Consider the following 22,649-nt stretch of genomic DNA (forward strand, 5'->3'; position numbering starts at 1 on the left):
TTTTAAAAGTCTAACAGTTTTAAAATCTAACAGTTTTAAAACTGCAATCAAATAGGATTAGTACAAAATCCCAGCAAACAGGAAGTATACACAGTTCTATGCAAAATCTTTTACTGCCATCTAGTGGATTCTCAGGAAATAACCTCAGTCGCAATGTGCTATTTACTGTATCTTAGAGTACTAGGTTTCTATGTATATGCAAATATCTGGAAAATGTATTAAAAAAGAACAGTTAAGTATCCAGGGTTCTATTTAATTTGGCCGCTTTTTATGCACTTATTTAACTTCTCCGTGGCTTGGTTTCTTCATGAAAAGTATGAACTATAATAACGGTGCATCCTCTGCCTATTACAAGTTTGCTATGAGAATTAACACAAAATGGCTCTGTAAACTAGAAAGTATCCAGAAACAATGAATTATTATCTTTGTTATCACGTAGCACCACTGGATCAACGATACCCAACGAGATAAATATGGTTCTGACTGAAGAGTCCAGACCTTAGTGCCTGCCTTCAGAGTGATTTATCTTGTCTTCAGGGCTTTTAGGACAAGAGAGTAGATGTTTCCATTGAAAAGAATCCCTGAAGATTACTTTTTCCTGGATCAGATAATAATGTGGGCCTGGGGACTGAGGAAGAGGTTTACTGATGTGTAAGTGGGTCCTGACCTTCCAAGCGCACAGTAAATACGTAGTATGGAGAGCTTCCTCTGCTACCCTTGGGATACCATTTGCTGACCCACACTTCAGTCATTTTCTTGTAAGTTTTTTGGCTTAGTATTTTTTCTCCCAAACAACACTTAAACTGGAAAACTGAGGCAAATGTCTTGGATCACAGATGACACAGACAACTTAAAAGTCATGTATGCATTTCAGTGAAAAATTTGGAACAAAAGCCTCAAAGGGTTTTCCTTCCCCAAGGGAAGGTTTCTTCAAGTTCTTTCATTCACTAACTTATTCAACACTCACTAACAGCTCTGTGTGCTTAGCACTTAGGCCCTGGGACACAGTTATGGTCAAGACATACCTCTATCCTCAAGGAACTCAAAGTCTGTTGAGGAGATATTCATGCACACAAACCAAGACCAAAAGGAAAACATGGGGCATTACTGAACTGTGGGGACACAGGATCAGGGGGAGGGGAGAGGCCATCTCCCATATACCTGAACCCTGCTTAGGGCTTAGGGATCTTTTGTATGCCCTTTAATTTGGCCTCCTCTCTGTTCAATAAATTTCTCCCTCCTTTGAACTCTTGAAGGTCTTAACTATAATAACTAGTGCACCCTGGTGATCATCTCAGGTGCTTTGCCTGGTTAGTTTTCACCAAACCAGTCTCCATCATACTTTTCTACCTGCAATTGATCTTAACAATTAAAATCATTTATAACAGGCTATGGCTTCAAACATAATCCTAATTCCTTCCTTCTTGATATGTTTTTATAATTCTAAAAATGTACTAAGTGTCTACTATATGTTAAGAATTTTGTTTTTAGCAATTTTCAGCATTCAATTTTCAGACACTGTAATTTCAGAACATCAGTAATACCACCCTGACCCCAACCATGGGTATTTCCATGGAGACAAAGATAGGATTTTCTGCAGGGGAACAATTTGATGACCTACAACTACTGTAGCATCTGTCTGCTCTTATTCCTTACTTGTTCTCAATATTCTCTTCATTACCCTTGCACACTATCCTAGTTCCTTATGCCTCTTAATATGGTCTTATTTAAGGGTTTGTCTTCCTTCTCTCTGATCTGATCTGCCATTAGACTCGAGACCCAGGAGGGCAAAGATCCAGCTATTTAACTCTTTGTTCTTAAAGCTTGCCATGTCATCATGATCTTTATGTGGGTCTCAGAGGGATCCTATTCCCATTCAGCATGTGTCTCTCCTCTCTTTTCTGTCAGCCTGCATGAGTCATGTGGGTTCCCCAACCTACACACTAGCTCAAAGTTCATACCTCCTGACCCATGATTGCTGTTGCTTCAAGTCCTGCAGTTGCTTAGAACCTGGCCAGAAATTAGGAACCAGAGCAAGGGCCAAAACCACCCTTGGGAATTTGGGGTAGTAGAAAGGGAAGTAGCTCATGCAAGGGGAGAGTGCTGCTGATGGGGGTGCTCATTGACTCTCCTTTCATGTCATTGACTCTCCTTTCATGTGTCAGTCATTGAGGATGGGCATTCTATGTGGGGAAGTGAGTGCTGCTGGTGGTGGTGATGAAGAAGAAGGAGGAGGAGGAGAAGGAGGAGAAGAAGGAGAAGGAGAAGAAGGAGAAGGAGGAGGAGGAGAAGGAAGAAGAGGAGGAGAAGGAAGAAGAGGAGGAGAAGGAAGAAGAGGAGGAGAAGGAAGAAGAGGAGGAGAAGGAAGAAGAGGAGGAGAAGGAAGAAGAGGAGGAGGAGGAGGAAAAGGAGGAGGAGGAAGAAGAAGAAGAAAAAAGAAAGAGAGAAAGAAAGAGGTGATAATACCAAGGAACTTATTTATTTTAAACAACAAAATAGTAGGATGAGAAGACTAAAACAATGAGGTTGTTCTTTTCTATCACATCTGCCATGCATTATAACCATACTCATGCTCTATCTCTCTACTAGGTTAGCATCTCATGAAGGAGGGATCAATGTCTGGTTCACCTACTCTCTTCCCTCTAGCACCCAGCATAGTACTTGAGTTGTGCTTCATATTTGACACCTGTGAAGTGTCAGGACCTGTTCAGGCTCTGGGAATATAGCAATAAACACAATAGATCAATAGGAAGTATTTAATAATTGGAGGCATTTAATTCTTAAAGAATTAAAAAATAAGAATTATAGTCATACATATGATGTGCTTTCCATCACATCATATTTAGGTGAACTGATAAATAAATCACCAATTTTCCCCTCTCTATATCAACACATAAACACTGTTTCCATCAACATACAAGACCTGTTATAAAAACAAACTCTACCCTCTCATCCCATTCTATTCCCCTTTTCAGCAAAACTTAAAGGAAGATATCTGCAATCACTGTCATTAGTCCTTTCCTTCCATTCTATCAGAAATCTGCTCCATATGTATTCTCACTCAATTACACTATGGACATTGTTTTTTCATTTGAATCAGTAAGTTCCATGTTAAATTCAGCAGTTAATTTCCAGTCTTATGTGACTGACCAATAGCATTTGAAGCAGTTGGTCCCACTCTCTGGAAAGACTTTCTCTTCTTAGCTCCTGGATTCTACCTGATTCCTCCTACTTTCCTTGTTCCTCCTCTTCTCCCTGAGGAGGACCTTTGTGTGCTAGGCTGAGTTTATCTCTACCTGTTACCTGTTCTACCTGGAGAAGTATCTCCATCTCAACCAGTAGAAACTCTGCTTGTCTTATGTTCAGGCAGAAGACTTTGCAGTCACCCTTGACAACTTCCTTTCTCTTTTACCCCACACCAATCTTTCAGGAAATCTGTTAACTCTCCCTCATAAACAAATCCAGAATCACTCCTTACTTCCTCCACTTCTACCATGGTTACCCATTCTTCTACTCTCTCTCAGGCTGATTATTCACGTAGACTCCAAGCTTGCCTCCTGCTTCTATCCTTGTCCCTGGGTCTTGCTGTCAACACAGTGGTCAGAGTGATCCTCTTAAAATGCAAGTGAATTCATATCTTGTCACTTCTCTGCTTATAATCCTCCATGGCTCTTCCCAGTTCCCAGAGTGAAAGCCAAGCTGTTACAGGGGCCTGTGAGGCTGTGCTTTCCATGGCCTGCCCATTATTCCTCTGTCCTCACCTACTACTCTTCTCCCTTTCTCCCACCCCAGTCCTGCCAGAGGGGCTTTCTCAATACACCGGCCATGCACCCCACACAGACTTGAGGCTGGCTGTTGCCTCTGTCTGGAACTACCCCAGACACCTGCGTGGCCCACTTTCCCTGCCTTTAAGTCTTTGCTACCATGTCACCTTCTCAGTGAGGCCCACCCTGATGACCTTATTAAAACTTTCAACTCCTCTCTCTGGACTCCAAATTCCCCTTACACTACTCCATTGGTTTTCTACACCTTCTAATAGATTATATAATTTACTTATCCATTACTTAAAAAAATAAATTCTTTGCTTTTCCCGCTAAAATGTAAGAATCATGAGGCAGCAATTTGCCTCTTTTTCTTTTTCTTTCTTTAACTCTTATATTTCTAATACTTATAATAGTTTCTGGAACATAATGGCTCCTGAATAAACTGTTGTATGAATGAATGAATGAATGAATGAATGAGTGAATAATTAGTTCTCATTAGGCACTGTGCCAATGGCTTAAATACATTACTTTATTCGATGTTTTCATCACTTAGAAAATTGCAAGGGCTTCAGGAGTTCTGCCAGAAATGGGGATAAGACTAAATACAGCACCTCTTGCAGTGTGGCCTGGTGGTAAGTGGCCAGTGGTGATGACCTTAAAAACAGCATTTTTTAACAGACTGTCTTTCAGCAGGATTTCCTCCCCTGGCCTCTGACCCTGGTTCCCCAGCCTTGCTGAAGATCCAGAGACCAATTTGTTATTTCTCCAACAAATTACTTTTTCATTTAAGTAACCAACAGGTCTGCTGTCTGGAGTCCAGAACTCTTCACACATAATTCACCATCCATGCTCCCATCAGGCACATTCCTAAAGTAGTTAGCATTACAGGTGAGGAAGCTGGTTGCGATAGAAAGCTTTCTCCTGGTGTCTTGGTAATTTTGGGTAAGAAAATCACTGAACTCTTCAGTTTCTTCCCATGTAAAGTGGCAAAATGATTACTTTCCAACCCATCCTGAAGGAATGCTATGTGGATCAAATGAAATAATGTCCACAGCAAGGGACTTTGTACCTAGAAATATTGATGCAAATGGAAGAGTTATTAGAGATTAGCTGGTAAAGTAGGTTAGTCAAAGGCAAAAGCATATTGGAGCTAAAAAATCAGTACACTTTCAGTTGAAGATCACTCCTTCCTTAAATTAGAGATCTCTCCAAGTTTTCCCCTTTATCAGGGGTCAGCCATGATGAGCATTGTCAATGCTTACATGGAGAAGGCTTAGGATCAAGTGTTCACTCTTGAGGCTTATATAGTAACTCTTAATCATCTAAACATCTTTTTGGAAAAGGAGTATATATTATAAACACATTTTAAAGCTAATATCACGTATTTAGCATTTAGCATGTAATAGAATAATTTACCTAATATGTTCCTAATCTATTGGAATTCTTATTAGTCAACTAGGAAAGCGTCTGTCTGATTTGCAAAATATATTCCATTGGCCAGAAAGCTAAAAGCTTTAAGATATGCTGAATCATGAAAAAATGTAGTTGTGTCCTTAGTGAACATACGGGCTTATGTGGGGAGGCACACACATAGATGGTGATTTCCAACATAACACGGCAAGTACTGATGGAAAATTCTGGGGCAGCACATGGGCAAAAAGAGGCTGTCATTAGCCCAGTCTGGGAACGTGAGAAGGCTTTCTGCTTTCTGGAGAAGATGTTTCCCAATAAAGACAAAGGAAGAACAGTGGAGAATTGGGGATAAAGTGAATAATATTTATTGAGTATCTGCTTAGTACAAGTATTGTTCTGGGTAATGTACTATGATTTCACCAAATCCTAACAACAACCTTGAACAGAACATGAAATTATTTGCCCAAGATCACACAGATAAGCAGCAATGACAGTGGTATTTGAACCTCTATTACTTCTGATTTCAAAGCTATGCTTTCTATAATGCCAGCCTTCAGAAAGAAAATTGAATTTGTCAGTTTGCTTATGTCTGAAGCTGTCCATACTTTAAGTCCATATAGTGAGAAAGACATAAATGTCTGAAATAATAGAACATTTACAAGATGTATGAGCCACCACAGGAAGCCACTGTACACAGAGATTCTAAGATTGAGGTGACTTAGAAGCAACATCTAGATCCTCTGACACTTCTTCAGAGGGCACAGACTATGATTCATCTCTACGCCCCAGTGCTTAACAGAACCTAGCTACTGAGCAAATGTTTAATGAATGAATGAAAGACTCATCCTTGCCTACTTCTCTAAAGGCAGCTGGGAATCCTAGTGTTCCTCTCATTTGTATTTATCCAGACCTGTGTCCCAAAGGGCCCTTTGTGTCCTGAAGATTCAGAATATCTTTTTTTTTTAATGTTTATTTATTTTTGAGAGAGAGACAGAGTGTGAGTTGGGGAGGGGGCAGAGAGAGAGGGAGACAAAGAATCTGAAGCAGACTCCAAGCTCTGAGCTGTCAGCGCAGAACCTGATGTGGGGCTTGAACTCACAGACTGCGAGATCATGACCTAAGCTGAAGTCAGATGCTTAACCAGCTGAGACATCCAGATGCCTCTCTCCTGATACTATTCTTGCTATAGCTCTACAAGTTGTGCTATAGAGAGTATTAATAACAATACGCAGTACTCAAGAAATGTATCAGAAAATAGCAATTATAATTTTCCTTTGGTACTATGCCCATAAAGTTTATTGGGTTTATTCATTTGATAGGTATCATTCATTAGCCAGATTCAATGTCAGACAATGGAGATGCTTTCTAAATGAAGTCTAGGACAATCCATGCATTCTCTGGTCCCCTTTTAGGTAATAGAAGGTCCTTGCTCACTCTGAGTTCTTTTGCAGAGAAAATTTAGTACATGTACAGGCACCTGGTCGGAGTTTGCACCATGGAGTTTGCACCTGGTCAGAGTTTGCACCAAAGGAACATGGCTATTCCTTTTGTTATAATAATGAAACACTTCCATGTGAATTGCCAATAAGTAATTCCTGCCCTAAGCCCTCCCCAAGTGACCCACGACCCTGGCTGCCAGAAGACTCCACTTCCCTACCAGCCTGTAGTTTGGCACTATGGCCATTCACTGGATGGGCTGGTGCTGAATTATATGTGTCAAGTTGCTAAATATTTTGAGTATTGCCCCTGATTGGAGGAGAAAAGAAGCCGGGGTGACTGGGACACAGTGAGAGTAGGGGAAGTGGTGTATCTGTGGCAGGTGAGGCAGGCAGGAGCTAGGTCCTATAAAGCCCTGTAGGCCATGTTAAGAAATTTGGACTTTACCTTAAGAACAACAGAAAGTCACTGAAAATTTTTAAGAAGAGGGGAGAAATGGCATGATAAGATATACTTTTAAAAGGCTTGCTCTTCCCAAAGGTTGAATGTTATATGTGATAGGGGATGTTTTTATGTCCTGGGATATCTATTGTAATAAAGGACTTATGGGGCATAGCTAGGCCTTACTGAATCCCTACTTTTTGGTGGGTGGGCCAGGCATCACCCTGGATGGTGATACTCTGAAGCCAAGGCTGAGGAAAATTGTCTCCCTTACAGCCTTTTCACTGGCTCCACTGTTTTTATTTGAGGTGATCCCTGAGGAGGGGCACTGTTGGGCTCTGAGGTGGCCATGAAGACAAGTCCAGTAAGGTGGAGAGAAGTCTGAGTGGGCTCCTGAGAGGCAAAAGCCAGAGACTGAAGAGTCAGTGAGTCTAGAGAAAGTGGGGTTCAGGAGATGCATGGAACAGGCACACAAGTTTTGTGGGAGGCTTCACATGCTTTCTGGGCCAGAAACCTGAATTTAACTGGTCAGGGTTGGGGCAAAAAGTCTTAATCTTTTCAAAAACATCCTCAATTCTGCTTGGTTTGATTTTTCTTCAAAGGTGTTTAGTAGGGTGCCCTGCTGAGAGAGGACCCTGGCATTCCTGATACTTTGATGAGAAAGCACAGGAGGGCACAAAAAACCCAAACAAGCAAACAAACAAACAAACAAACAAACAAAAAACCCAAAACACACACAAAAAAACCCCACTACTATTGTTTAATTTGCCAAAAATATTCATAATTCCCTTCAGCAAATACTGTTTTGTTTTTTTTTTTTGAACAAAATTAGAAGACGGCCTGTCAGTTACAAAGCTATATACAGAGGATAAATATCTACCCATTTTCTTGGGGAAAGGTGTGAAATCCCCCTTAACCCAAATGCAGATGTTGAGTCATTCCTGTTTGGAAACAGATACTGCTGTGTTTAAGCTAATTTTAGTCTCTGACTCTTGTCTGCCTTTTGTTGGGGAAAGGTGGAATGCGTGTAGCTCAGTCAGATAAAGTCCTAGGGGAGGGTGAAGGTTTTGCTGGAGTTTGGGTGACTCAAAGTGTTGAGGATGAGAGGAGAGAAGCTTAAGGTGTGGTTAGGTGGGAGAAGCTTAGTAAAACTGCTAGTCTGAGTTGATGTGCTTTTGAAACAAGGTGAAACTCTGTGCTTTGAACAAGGACAGAGCTGGGGAGATTGCTCTTGTCCCCACACCTGCATGGGCCTCAGAGCCTCTTTGGTATCTTGAGGGGTGCTGGTTTTAGGAATATAGAGACATAGGCCCTTAAGCAGCTGGCCCATACTATATGGTCACTGAAAGGTATGGGTTTGTAAGCTCTTAAGAGGATCACTTCAGGGAATTAAAGAAATAATTTGGGACTTTTTTTGAGGTGGGAGCAGGAGGAGGGCTGGATTTCAGTCATAATACTGAAAGCAATGGAGAGTTGTCATGTGAGGTAACAAGAGAAAGGTGACTTTATCAGCGTCCCAGGATGATGAATAGTGTATATATTGCTCACATTCTATTTGAATAATGTGACAGTAAGGATCTGGCATATGTGCTCTAAACATGAAGGTAGCAAGGTAACCTGAGAATTAATGAAACATCCAGGTGATCTGTGACTTATTTGTACTCTTTCCAAATCCACAATACAATTGCAACTTCAATGTAAAGATGCATGATTATCTATTGTACCTTCACCTCAACAACTGCAGTGTTTTGCTTTTGGCAACACGTATTCCCAGCCATGTATTTTGGAACACAGATAAATACTTGAAGTCCATCAAGGGTGAGCTTTAGACTTAGCAAGGTCAGCTGAGGTGCTCTTTCTGAGGGTTCTGAGGAATGAAAAAAACTAAAATTGCATGGTGATACAGAAAAGAATCTCATTATAGGGGTATTACTTCTACATGTTCTGCTCCACATTTTTCATAACAAAGCATTGAAACAAATAATAACAGAACCATTTTTATCTTTTCCTCTGCAGGAAGAATGCCTGAGGAAGCTACTGCACTAGTTAATGTGATTGCATGTTGAATGTCCTAAATTCTCCTCCACCAATACCTCAAGAATATGGTTCAATTATTGGATAAGACTCCTTATAAAAAATGTCCAAGAAGTAGAATACATAAAGGAGAAATTAGAAAATATCACTCACAGTATGCGTATAGAATGTAGCCTAAAGATGATTTCTCTTTCAGTTTCTTAGCTACTATAGTTCTGTAGTTTTGGTGAGAAGGGGGAAGTGGGGGATAATAAAATTCTACAATGGAGCTTTGGAACCCTCCAAATTCAGGCTGCCATGTTTAGACAATGCATGAACACTAGATGGCGCGCATAATCTTAACATAGTAAAAGGCTACTTGGTTTTCTTTACAGTCAAGTAAGGCTACCTTGTTTAGGAAGAGTCAATTACGAGAATTAGAAAAATATCTACTCTGGCATTTCCTGCTACTGTTGTCCTGTGAAGTGCTCCTCACGTAGAGGTTTGATGGTCAAATACGTTTGGGAAAAGATGGATACTTTCTATGCCTCTAAAGGGATTTCCAATACACACTGGTAAACAGATGTTTTTGAAAAGTTCTTTAGTGAAGAAACCTGATACCAGGGAACCCTTTCTCTCTTTAGCACCTTAATGCGATTCTGCTCTTTTACTGTCCTGTGAAACACACTTTGGGAAATGCTCTTCAGGTCCAACCTCTTGTCCCAAAGAAGGAATCACTCAAACTCTATAAAAAAAGGTCTTCTTTAGACATAGTTATCTGACCTTTTTTAAAAACACTGAATACATTCTTAAGGCAAAATTGTTAGTAGTAATAGGAGGACTGAGTACTTACGATGTGCTTGATTCAAAGTGTTTTGCCTCCTTTCTTCCTCAGTGTGCCACTATACCTATCCTATATCTACATCTATATCCATAACCAGATCTATGTATTCACATATAATAGATACATTGATATATTTGCTTTTAGGCTGTGAACATTTTAAGATCAGGATGTTTATCTCATTCATCTCTTGAGATCTCAAATCCTGCTACAAAAATCTGTCACATAGTACGTCATTAATGAAATGAGTTATCTCTAAAGATTGTATAGTCTGTGAGGGAGAATCGTTCTGGAAAACAGGAATGGACATTCTGCCCCTGATTAGAAAGGTAATTATCTCATATTCAAGTCTTCTCAATGAACACCAATTGAGGACAGAGACCTACTCCAACAGCTCTCCTCCCTGGGGATTCAAGTTTTCTTCTCTGAACTTAACTACATTACTGTTAGCATAAGTTATTTACAAAATAATCTTACATAATCTAGTAATATGCATTGAGTTTGTATTTAACTCTTGATTGCTATACAGAGTTTTTGTTCTTGTGTTTTCCAGGTAGGTAGAGCTTGTCCTTTTATATCTTGTGCCAGCTGTAGAGGCAAAATATCATATCCTCCATATTCCATTGTTAATAATTCCATTCTGCTGCCTCCTTTCCATAGTGTAACGTTTGAGCTTCTCAAATTGGTTTATTCTTTTCTTTCAGTGTTAACCAATGAAATTCCAATACTGGGTCTTGAAACTAGGTGATTTCTAGCCAGAGTTTAAATGTCTTTTTGCAAGGTAAAAAAAGGGAAATGTTCCCTCTTCCTTTCAATTGCAAAAAACAGCTAATATTTTTATGATTGAACTGTCTTTGCAAATGTTATACGTAAGAAAGGATATGATATCTGAATGTCAGAGACTATTGTAATGTTCTGAAAAATGTAATTTCTAAGAAGACTGTAATTCTGATTGTTGTCTTCTTTTCTTTCCTGGTTCTGGCAGTAATATTTAAATGGATACATCTCCTTTTGAAAACAGAAATAGTTATGAATTTTCTTTGTTGAGTCATAAGATTATTAGCTCATCCCTTTTTCTACCACATGCCTAAAAGTTAAAACAAATAAAACCTACGGTTTCATGCATTTTTCATTTAAACGGAGCCTAATGTCATCTCTCTGACTCCGTTTCTTTACCTGTAAAATGAACATAATAAGGAGGTGACTGGCTGGCACAGTTGGTAGAGCCTGTGACACTTGATCTCAGAGTTGTGAATTCAAGCCCCATGTTGGGCATAGAGCGTACTTAAAAAATGAACATAACAAGGCATTGGGTGGTTATAAGGGTAAACTTGTTATAATAGTGATTGACTCAAAAGTAACATGGAAGTCTTAGCTCTTTATAGTTCTGTGTGCTCCCAGGGTGCCTGGGTGGCTCAGTGGGCTAAGCATCTGACTTCAGCTCAGGTCATGATCTCATAGCTCATGAGTTCAAGCCCTGCATCAGGCTCTGTGTTGACACCTCTGAGCCTGGAGCCTGCTTTGGATTCTGTGTTTCCCTCTCTCTGTGCTCCTGCCCTGTTCACACTCTGTCTCCCAAAAAGTGAATAAACATTAAAAAAAAATTTTACAGTTCTGTGTGCTCCTGAGTGCGTGCGCACACAGAGCAGTGCTGAATGAGACAAGAAGGTGTTGAATGAGATCACTGACAGGTTTTGAAGAGAGATTGTGCTATGAGGAGAAAGAACACTGATTTGGGGTCAGGAGACTTGATTTTGAGTCCAACATCATAGTCAGTAGCTATGGAGATTTGGACAAATCATTCAGCCTTTCTAAATTGCTTTTTCCTGATGTAGAAAGTGAGAGAAATAATAACTTATAGTGACATGTAGAATTGCTTTGAAGACCCCTAGAATTAATGCATGTGAGAGTGCTTTGTGTTGTGGGGGAAGTGCTGTGCCAATGTGAATGCTGGCTGTGGGGAAGTAACAGCGTGGTTTCCGGCTACAGATTTTGATCCAGGGTGAGGAAAATATCTAAGTATGTTTTACACAGAATTTTAGAGTCCACCTGCTAGGCTACAGTGACATTGTAAAGCATCACCATACTTACTCAACACTATTCCAGTCAATCAGCATTGTTAGGGAGACTTTAAGGTACCATTCACATGCTAAATGAGATAATTTAAGATATAAGATAATTTACTTTCATGGAGCTTTTGCCACTTAGTAAAGAAAGACAAGTCAACAAAGGTAAGTTACAGCTTATACAGATGGTCCTGGAGTTAGTTGTAGTTTGACCTAACAAATTTCAACTTTACGATGGTGCAAAAGTGACACATGTTCACTAGCAACTGTACCTCAAATTTTGGATTTCGATCTTTTCCCAAACTAGCAATATGGGGTACACATTCTTGTGATGCTGGCCAGTGAGCTCCCATTCAGCCACGCCATCACGAGGGTGAACAAGTGATACACTTACAGCCATTATGCACCCATATAACCACTCTGTTTTTCCCTTCGAGAACAGTATTCAGTAATTTACATGAGATAGACAACACTTACAAAATATTAGAAAATAGGCTTTCTTTTTGGTGATTTTTCCCAAAAGTAGGCTAATTTAAGTGTTGTGAGCATGTTTAAGAAATGCATTTCTGACTACAGTATTTTCAGCTTACAAGGGGATTATCAGGATATAACCCCAGTGTAAGTTGAGGAAGACAGATATAAATATAGATATAGATATAGATATAGATATAGATATAGATCTATATAAATACAGATTATATATATATATATCTATATATTATCTATATTTATATAGATCTATATCATTTAAGTGTAGAAGAAATATGCAGAGGGGAATAGTTGAAGAGGTGATGTTTGGCTCTTGGATGGCAGAATGAGACCCTGCCATGGGACCTTACCCTATTTCTCACATACCCTATCCATCCAGACATCTGCTAGCTAATGAGTAAGCAAAGGCCTTAATGTGTGGGAGAACTACCGGAACATATAAGGCCATCCATTCAGACCATTGGACACTTTACTCAGACCAATTGACTATATTATACAGGTAAATCGTATGTGTCTGGAGGGGAAAGTGGAGAAGGCATGATGGCTAACAAAAATAAGGTCACTTGGAAAATCCTAGCTATAAATCACAGCTATAAAACAAAGATAAGTTTTTTTAAGCACACAGTAAAACCACAAACTAAGTGCTTCATTGAGTTATGAGCCATAAACTCAGCCATAAGAACTAGCTCCTTAGATTATTTCCCAGTATCATTTGCATGGTTACCAAAATTTCATTATGGTCATGAACACTCATAATGGACATAACTACCTGTCACAGAGTTTATACCAGAAAGATAGCTTTATCTAGTGGAAAGAGGCAGTTAATAAATATTTCAATAAAAGAAAGGAGAAGAAAGGAGGAGGAAAGACAGATGGAAAGGTGGAAGGGGGAAGGGAAGGAAGGAGGAAAAAGAAAGCACATATGACGGGCATTAAAACTGAATATTTAAGGATGCCTGGCTGGCTCAGTCAGTGGAGCATGCAACTCTTGATATCAGGGTTGTCAGTTCAAGCTCCATGGTGGGTGTAGAGATTACTTAAAAATAAAATCTTAAAAAAACAAACAAACAAACCTGAATATTTAAATCCCAGCTGTTACTGTCTCTAGTTAGGTAAACATTGACTTCACCTCTCTGAACCTTATTTTCTTCAAATATTTTTTTTAAAGTTTATTTATTTTGAGAGAGAGAGCATGTAAGCAGGGGGAGGGGCAGAGAGAGAGGAAGAGAGAGAATCCTAAGCAGGCTCCACACTGTCAACACAGAGCCTGTCGCAGGGCTTGAACTCACCCTGGTGATCTCAGGTGAGATCATGACCTGAGCCAAAATCAAGAGTCAGATGCTTAAGCAAATGAGCTATCCAAGTGTCCCTGAACCTTATTTTCATCAAACATGGGGTAATAAATTTCAGGGAGATTGTGAGAATCAAAAATCACTTTTATAAAATGCCTAGTTAACAATAAGTGCTTAATAACTTGTTGCTGGTAATTCTTGTATTTAGGTAAATGGTGTGCTGCTACCAGTTATCAGTGGCACCCAACTGCATATTTTACCTATTTTCATATATAGTTATATGCAACAAACAATATGCTTATAAAAATGCTGTTTTTAGAGTACAGTCATGGATCTGGAAAAAAGGTCTGCATTAAAAATAAATAATATACCTTAAAAAGTCATGCTTCTCAGGGTGTCTGGGTGGCTCAGTCAGTTAAGCAACTGACTTTGACTCAGGTCATGGTCTTGCGATTCGTGCGTTCGAGCCCCGTGCTCTGTGGGGACAGCTCAGAGCCTCGAGCCTACTTTGGATTCTGTGTCTCCCGCTTTCTCTTCCCTTTCCTGCTTGCACTCTCTCTTTCTCTCTCTCAAAACTAAATAAACATTAAAAAGGCATGTTTCTCAATGTTTTATTGGACACAAGTATGTCTCAGGAAACCTAAATGAAAACATGAACACTTTTACCTATATCTGAGGGAAGTAAGTAATAAGCATCAAACACTTTAACACCATTTAAACTGTAACATGTACTGAAAGCCATAATGCTGTCAGCCATTTTTCCTTTTAAATTAAGATGCTTCTGCAGTCATAATTGAAAGTGACTTTTTTCTCAAATGGTGTCAGATATGGAGGGATGAAGATTAAGAAGAAATACTCACGGATAGGATCTGGTCTCCTCTCTGGAGCTCCCCACTCAGATCTGCTGGTCCACCAGCCAGAATGAATGATACAAAAATACCTTCTCCATCTTCCCCGCCCACGATGTTGAAGCCCAGGCCAGTGGAGCCTTTGTGCAGGACAACCTTGCGGGGCTCCCTGAAGAAACAAGTGGAAAACAGAGCTCACAGGGTGACCCACTCAAGATTTAGGTTGCTTTTACTTTCATTGAGATATTTGATACCAGCAACTCACTACCTATCTTCTCAATGTAAGATACATTAGTACTCCAAGAAAAATGCTAATTTCATGGCAGATGTCTGAGTTCCTCACCACAAAAATGCAATATCATGCAAGGTCATCCCTTAATTCCAAAACATTTTCTTAAACTAGCTTTACTTCTACTTTTCCTTTGCTTAGAACATCTGTTCTTGTATTTTTTAAAATTGAGACATAATTGACATATAACATAATATTAGTTTCAGGTGTACAATGTAATGATTCAATATTTGTATATCATGAAATGATCATGAGAAGGAGTCTGAGTAACATCTATCACCACACATAGTTACAATTTTTTCTTCTTGAGATAAGAACTTTTAAGATCTACTCTCAGCAACTTTCAAACATACAATACAGTATTAAGCACCATGTTGTATATGACATCCCCAGGACTTATTTATTTTAAAAGTAGAAGGTTGTATCTTTTGACCACCTTCACCCATTTCACTCCCCCCACTCATTTGTTCTTCTATTGAGCACCATAGTAGCACTCAGTAGGATGAATTCATCCCAAGGGGAGAGAATCTGGGGGACAAGAGACTAGTCTGAATAGGTCCTATCATGAAATATCTTACATGTTTGTTCGACTATTAATTAAAATTTACTCTGTAGGCAGTGGAGACTCATTGGAAGATTCTGAGGCACCAAGAATATTTAAATCCATTTTAGGAGCATTAACAAATGGTCTTATGTAGGATTGCTGGAGAGGAGAGTGTTGATATGATGGAAGGTAGAAAAATTAGTTAGGATGTTGAGTAAGTAATCCAAATGTGAGAAAGTGAGAGCATGAACAAGGGTGACAGTAGTGATAATGAAATGAAAGGGCAATGTGAGAGAGTAAATCTGAAAGGAGAAACAGTGGGTCCAGAGATTGACTCACACAGTAGAGGAGAGATGGAATGATAGCTAAGTGATTGGCAAAAGGAGGGAGAACTGGAATCCAGGATCATGAGGATGGGTATGATTTGACATGCTCAATTCCAGGTGATGGTGGGTCATCCACGCGGTGTTCAGAAATGATTAGAGACAAAGGTTAGGAATTTGGATCCATAGAGAAGACTGCAAATGCAGATTTGAGGGTCATCAGCAAAAAGATGAGAGACAAAAATCTTGAGCCATTAGTTAGTTGAGTTTGTGTAGAGGGTGGATAACTATGGAATATAGAATTTTAAGGGAGCTAGAAGACATCTAGTTCTATATTCTTATTAGTAGTTAAAAAAAAATGTATTCTCTAAGTCTTGGGTTTGACCAAGGCACTTTTGTATCACCTACCATCCTCTCCCAAATATCCCAGTTTCAGTCATTAAAGTTTCCCTTAATGATGTAAAAATGGCAAAGAGCCCGCCTAGTATAAAAAAAGAGTATTTTTTTTATACTAATGACTACACAGAATCTGTTATTTGCTATCACATTCCCATGCACAAAGCAATGCATTATATATCTATGTTTGGCCTAATTTTGAGGAAGGGTGTAAAATGCACATACAGCATGGACTCTACGTAATGTATTATAATGCAATGCATTAGGTCAAAAATAGCTCGACATAGAGTTAATTTATTTTACTCTACAAATACTCTGTAAGCACTACTATACCAGGAACTGTTCCAGGTACTCAGAAAGTTTATACACAAAACAAACATCCCTGCCCCATTTGACTAAATACCTGGGTGCCCTGTGGCCCAGTCAAGATGACATATAAAAAGAGCCATCAAAGAGACCGAGCTCCCTGTTTCCTTGCTGGACACCAGATGGGAGTCTCTCTCAGGCCCCAGAGGCTACTCACATTCCTTGTTAGCTGGCAATGGCACACTGGATCCTTTTCTCATTTGGAATTTCTTTGACTTGCTCTTCCACAACTAGCTAGATTTAACTTTCTGCTTTTCAATGGTATGTGTGATATGGTTAGGCCCACCCAGATAATCTCCTTACTTTAGGATCAAGTGATTAGTAACCTTAACTACACTTGCAAATTCTTTTTCCCATATAAGGTAACTTAACTGTGGGAGTAACATCATGGGGCAGAAATCACGGGGCCATCTTAGAATTTTACCTACCACAGGCAGAGAGGCAACAGGGGATAAATCCTGTAGGGCCTTGTATACCATTCTAAAACTTTGAGTTTTACTCTGACAGAAATAGGAAACCACTGAGAAGATTACTTGATCAGATTTATATTTTTAAATGGTTACTTTGGCATAAAATATATGCAAGGGGCAACATTTGAAAAAGTGAGATGAGTTATGTGGCTAATTGCTACATGCAGGCAAAAGAGTGACTTGGCTGAGGGTAGTATTAGAGGAAGTGGTAGGCAGTGGGTATATTTCCAGTCAATTTTCTCTCTGTGGCCAGACTGAGTAATTTCTACCCTCCTATCTTCAGATTCAGCTGTTCTTTCTTCTGTCATATTTATTCTGCTCTTGACCCCATTCAATGAGTTTTTTTCTATTTTGGTTTTTATATTTTTCAGCTTTAAGATCCATTTGTTATATATATAACAAATGGATCGTAAAGCTGAAAAATCTATGTATCTATCTATCTATCTATCTTCTTTTCTTTTGTGGAGACTTTCATTTTTTTCTCCATTTATTTCAAGTCTGTGTGGAATTGCCTACTGAAGCATGATGGGTCTTTTAAAATCCTTGTCAAATAATTCTAACTCCTATGTTATCTCAGTGTTGGCATCAGCTGGAGATTTTCCTGGTTCTTGGAATAAGAAGTGATTTTATTTTATTATATACTGGACACTTGGGTATTACAGTATAAAATACTATATTCTACTTAATCTTAGTTTTTTTCAGCTTGTAGATCAATTTAGGAATAACTTGCAGACGCCAGTGAAATGGATATTCAGCTTCTTACTTGTCCCTGGTGACACCAAGGAGGAAAGTGGGGGTACCAACGGGTATGCCACTCATTCTACCTCATTTCCACTTAGTGGGGTAGAAACTCAGTTCCCTACGGGCCCACTGACACCAATGGGGGAGTGAAAATAGGGTGCTGACTAGCACTGCCTTGAGCCATTTTGTTCTGCCTCCTTGCCTCTGAGTGTGGCTAGAAGTTCAGCTCACTACCCTACTGGGAAAAGTGGTTTGCCAACTAGCACTGCTTCCCTCTTCCCCCTTCTACCTCAATGCCACTGACCAGCAGTAGTTCAGCTCCCTGGTGGTCCCCACCAATACCAGGAGTAGGGACATGGAATGCTAACGAGCGCTATCTCATTCCAGGCTTGTTGCAGCTGGATGAAGGTGCAAGTTCAGCCCCCAAATGGGGAGTGGAGGTCAACTAGCATGTCACCTTGTTCTGCCTGTTTGCTGCTGGACAGGGGTGGAAGTTCAGCTTTTATTTGGCCCACGACATCACCCCAGTGGAGGAAGTCCAGGGTCATCTTAGAACTGCCTCTCCTGGCTTCCCCTAATGGGGCCAGATGTCTAGCTATCTGCACAGTCCACTGGCACTGCAGTGAGGGTTTTGCCTTTGGTGTTTGGATAGAGTTAGGGAAGTATTATCAAAAGGCTCCCTGTTCTATTAATCTATCCTTTTCCCAATCTTTTGGATACAGGTTGCAGGCTTTCTTGAGGCTTTTTTGGTCTGTCCTTATTGGTAGGGGTGCCAGGGTGAAGGCGTCTCCAGGGCTCCATTCTGGACATATAGGAAGTAAAAAGAAAATTTAAGAAACTCACCACAGTATCACTCCTCTCTGAGCTGGTCTTACTGATTTCCAATTTGTAGAGTCTTCCCACGTTTGTTCGTTTTATTATTTCTTAAGCTGTGTGTGCGTATGTGTGTGTGTATATGTGCATGTGTGTGCGTGCATTTTAATAAGAGGGATGATTAGAGAGAAAGGGGATACTGTATTTTGACTGCAACCAGAAGTCCAGATTCTGGATACATTTTGAAGGTAGGGGCCAACAGGATCTTGAAGAAAAAGTTGTGGAAATATTCCTCTTCACTCAAGTTTAAAACACACACTCTTAGTACAACCAATGACATTCAAGTTATACATAGTAAACATAGATGAAGAGAAAGGGTTATCTATGTGCTAGATATTATCTTTGATGCTTTATGTGCATCATTCCATTTATTCCTCAAGACAATCTAATGAGAGATGCACAGAGATGTCAACATGCAACTACTTTTAAACTGATCCAAAAAGGAAGATGGACAGATGATTGGATAGATAGATGGATAGATATTTTATAGAATAAGTGAAGTAAAATGTTAAAAGTGCAATCTAGATGGCAAGTGTATAAGTATTCATTTTATTATTTATTTATTTATTTATTTATTTATTTATTTATTTATTTTTAAAAATATTTTTTAATGATTATTTATTTTTGAGACAGAGAGAAACAGAGCATGAGGAAGGGAGGGGCAGAGAGAGAGGGAGACACAGAATCCGAAGCAGGCTCCAGGCTCTGAGCTGTCAGCATAGAACCCAACACGGGTCTTGAACTCATCAACCACGAGATCATGACCTGAGCCAAAGTTGGAAGCTCAACTGACTGAGCCACCCAAGCACCCTTATTATTTATGTTTAAATGTTTATTTATTTAGGGGAGAGAGAGAGAGAGAGAGATCGATCAGGTAGGGAAGGGGCAGAGAGAGAGGGAAAGAAAACTTTTTACATTATTGAAATGAGACTGCTTTCCAAGTTTTTACTGATTTTAGTAAGTTAACAAAGGCAGGATTAAGACACAGATTTTTCTCACTCAAAATCCCAGAGTCTAGAGTATGATATATTCCAAAGGTTGCAAATCAGAAAGATAATGGCTTAATGTGGCCCAGTGTTTACAAAGTTTTGAATTGTTGCTTATGTTTAAAATTGGGAAAATTTGCATTAAATATAGATTTATTACTTTATAGGAAAAAAACCAGACATTCTGTGAACACTGGCTCTTAACCTTGTCTCATAGCAACAGTTAGGCAGACATGGCCCTCTTTAGACGGGTTCATTTTCTAGTGTGCAAGTCTCTCGTCTCCCCCTCAGGTTTCTCAGACATAAAAGCTGTATGTTGCATCATATCTGCACTTCATACAAAGCCAAGAGGAAAGCAAAAGATTTCTTTTCTCATGATTTTATCAGAAATGAGAAAATGAAAGCTTTATGGAGAAAGCTTGGTATTTTAATAGTAAAATGGGAGAGAAGATGATTCCTTTGGAAGTAAGGATTGTCCTTACATGTTTAGTATGCTAAGTGACTATCTTCAGAGAAAATACAGCTTTAAAAGATCTTTATGAAACAAACTCCCCATTACCATCGGGGGGAATTTTGTTAGTCACCCTTGAACACAGAACATATAATTCTTGAGTGACTACATTTTTATTTTACCTGGACAAGTCTTTTAAACCAAATTATGTGGAATTTGTCAACTTGTAGGATTTAAATACTGTTTTTAAAATAGAATTTTTATATCACAGTAATTATGATGCCTTTTTGATATTTAGTTTAATAATGAGGGGAAATGACAAAGAAATAAATCTGTAAATGGTGTGCAAATAGAATATCCTAAACAAACTCCAAATGATTTACTTTTTCTAACTTACACTTTTTTTTTCTCTTTAAAGTTTTCATTTATTTTTTTGGTAATGTCTATACCCAAAGTGAGGTTCGAACTCACGAACCCAAGACCAAGAGTCATATGCTCTTCCTACTGAGACAGCCAAGCACCCCTAACTGAAACTTCTTACCCTAATAACCTGTTACATTAAACTATAGATTTTAAAGTGTTTACATTTTTTTATGTTAGAGGATGAAAACCTTGTGAAGAATTACAAATTCTATTATACTGATACTTACATAAGTTAACTTGTCTAAGCTAGTTGAGCTTTGGACACACAGCTTATGTTCACACAGGTAGTAAACACCAGAACTCTCTCTTCTTTCTTTTTTTTTAAAGACATTTTTATTTTATTTTACTTTATTTATTTATATTTTTATTTATTTATTATTTATTTTTAATATGAAATTTATTGTCAAATTGGTTTCCATACAACACCCAGTGCTCATCCCAAAAGGTGCCCTCCTCAATACCCATCACCCACCCTCCACTCCCTCCCATCCCCCATCAACCCTCAGTTTGTTCTCAGTTTTTAAGAGTCTCTTATGTTTTGGCTCCCTCCCTCTCTAACCTCTTTTTTTTTTTCCTTCCCCTCCCCCATGGGTTTCTGTTAAGTTTCTCAGGATCCACATAAGAGTGAAAACATATGGTATCTTACTCTGTATGACTTATTTCACTTAGCATAACACTCTCCAGTTCCATCCACGTTGCTACAAAGGGCCATATTTCATTCTTTCTCATTGCCACGTAGTATTCCATTGTGTATATACACCACAATTTCTTTATCCATTTGTCAGTTGATGGACATTTAGATTCTTTCCATAATTTGGCTATTGTTGAGAGTGCTGCTATAAACATTGGAGTATAAGTGCCAGTATGCATCAGCACTTCTGTATCCCTTGGGTAAATTCCTAACAGTGCTATTGCTGGGTCATAGGGTCTATTTTTAATTTTTTGAGGAACCTCCACACTGTTTTCCAGAGTGGCTGCACCAGTTTGCATGGCCACCAACAGTGTAAGAGGGTTCCCGTTTCTCCACATCCTGTCCAGCATCTATAGCCTCCTGATTTGTTCATTTTAGCCACTCTGACTGGTGTGAGGTGATATCTGAGTGTAGTTTTGATTTGTATTTCCCTGATGAGGAGTGACGAACATCTTTTCATGTGTCTGTTGGCCATCTGGATGTCTTCTTTAGAGAAGTGTCTATTCATGTTTTCTACCCATTTCTTCACCGGATTATTTGTTTTTCGGGTGTGGAGTTTGGTGAGCTCTTTATAGATTTTGGATACTAGCCCTTTATCCCATATGTCATTGGCAAATATCTTTTCCCATTCTGTTGGTTGCCTTTTAGTTTTGTTGATTGTTTCCTTTGCTGTGCAGAAGCTTTTTATCTTCATGAGGTCCCAATAGTTCATTTTTACTTTTAATTCCCTTGCCCTTGGGGATGTGTCAAGTAAGAAATTGCTGCGGCTGAGGTCAGAGATGTTTTTTCCTGCTTTCTCTTCTAGGGTTTTGATGGTTTCCTGTCTCACATTCAGGTCCTTTATCCATTTGGAGTTTGTTTTTGTGAATGGTGTAAGAAAGTGGTCGAGTTTCATTCTTCTGCATGTTGCTGTCCAGTTCTCCCAACACCATTTGTTAAAGAGACTGTCTTTTTTCCATTGGATATTCTTTCCTGCTTTGTCAAAGATTAGTTGGCCATATGTTTGTGGGTCTAGGTCTGGGGTTTCTATTCTATTCCACTGGTCTATGTGTCTGTTTTTGTGCTAATACCATGCTGTCTTGATGATTACAGCATTTGTAGCAGAGGTTAAAGTCTGGGATTGTGATGCCTCCTGCTTTGGTCTTCTTCAAATTTCTTCAAAATTTCTTCAAAATTACTTTGGCTATTCGGGGCCTTTTGTGGTTCCATACAAATTTTAGGATTGCTTGTTCTAGCTTTGAGAAGAATGCTGGTGCAATTTTGAGTGGGATTGCATTGAATGTGTAGATAGCTTTGGGTAGTATTGACATTTTAACAATATTTATTCTTCCAATCCATGAGCATCGAATGTTTTTCCATTTCTTTATATCTTCTTCAATTTCCTTCATAAGCTTTCTATAGTTTTCAGCATACAGATCTTGTACATCTTTGGTTAGACTTATTCCTAGGTATTTTATGCTTCTTGGTGCAATTGTGAATAGGATCAGTTTCT

At 39.1% G+C, this 22,649-nt stretch overlaps 1 protein-coding gene across 17 annotated transcripts in view; it reads right to left on the reverse strand.

Annotated features, from left to right (window-relative positions):
* The window catches only part of DLG2 (discs large MAGUK scaffold protein 2), a 2,057,646-nt gene that overhangs the window by 326,054 nt on the left and 1,708,943 nt on the right, over window positions 1-22,649 (reverse strand). For all 17 annotated transcript variants that reach the window (XM_053202597.1, XM_027039894.2, XM_053202582.1 and 14 more), the window contains one exon: window positions 14,617-14,773. In XM_053202597.1, coding sequence (XP_053058572.1) covers window positions 14,617-14,773 — 157 coding nt within the window. The remainder of the gene's footprint in view (window positions 1-14,616; window positions 14,774-22,649) is intronic.

The sequence above is a fragment of the Acinonyx jubatus genome, chromosome D1 (genome assembly GCF_027475565.1).
Source record: "Acinonyx jubatus isolate Ajub_Pintada_27869175 chromosome D1, VMU_Ajub_asm_v1.0, whole genome shotgun sequence".
Classification (NCBI taxonomy): domain Eukaryota; kingdom Metazoa; phylum Chordata; class Mammalia; order Carnivora; family Felidae; genus Acinonyx; species Acinonyx jubatus.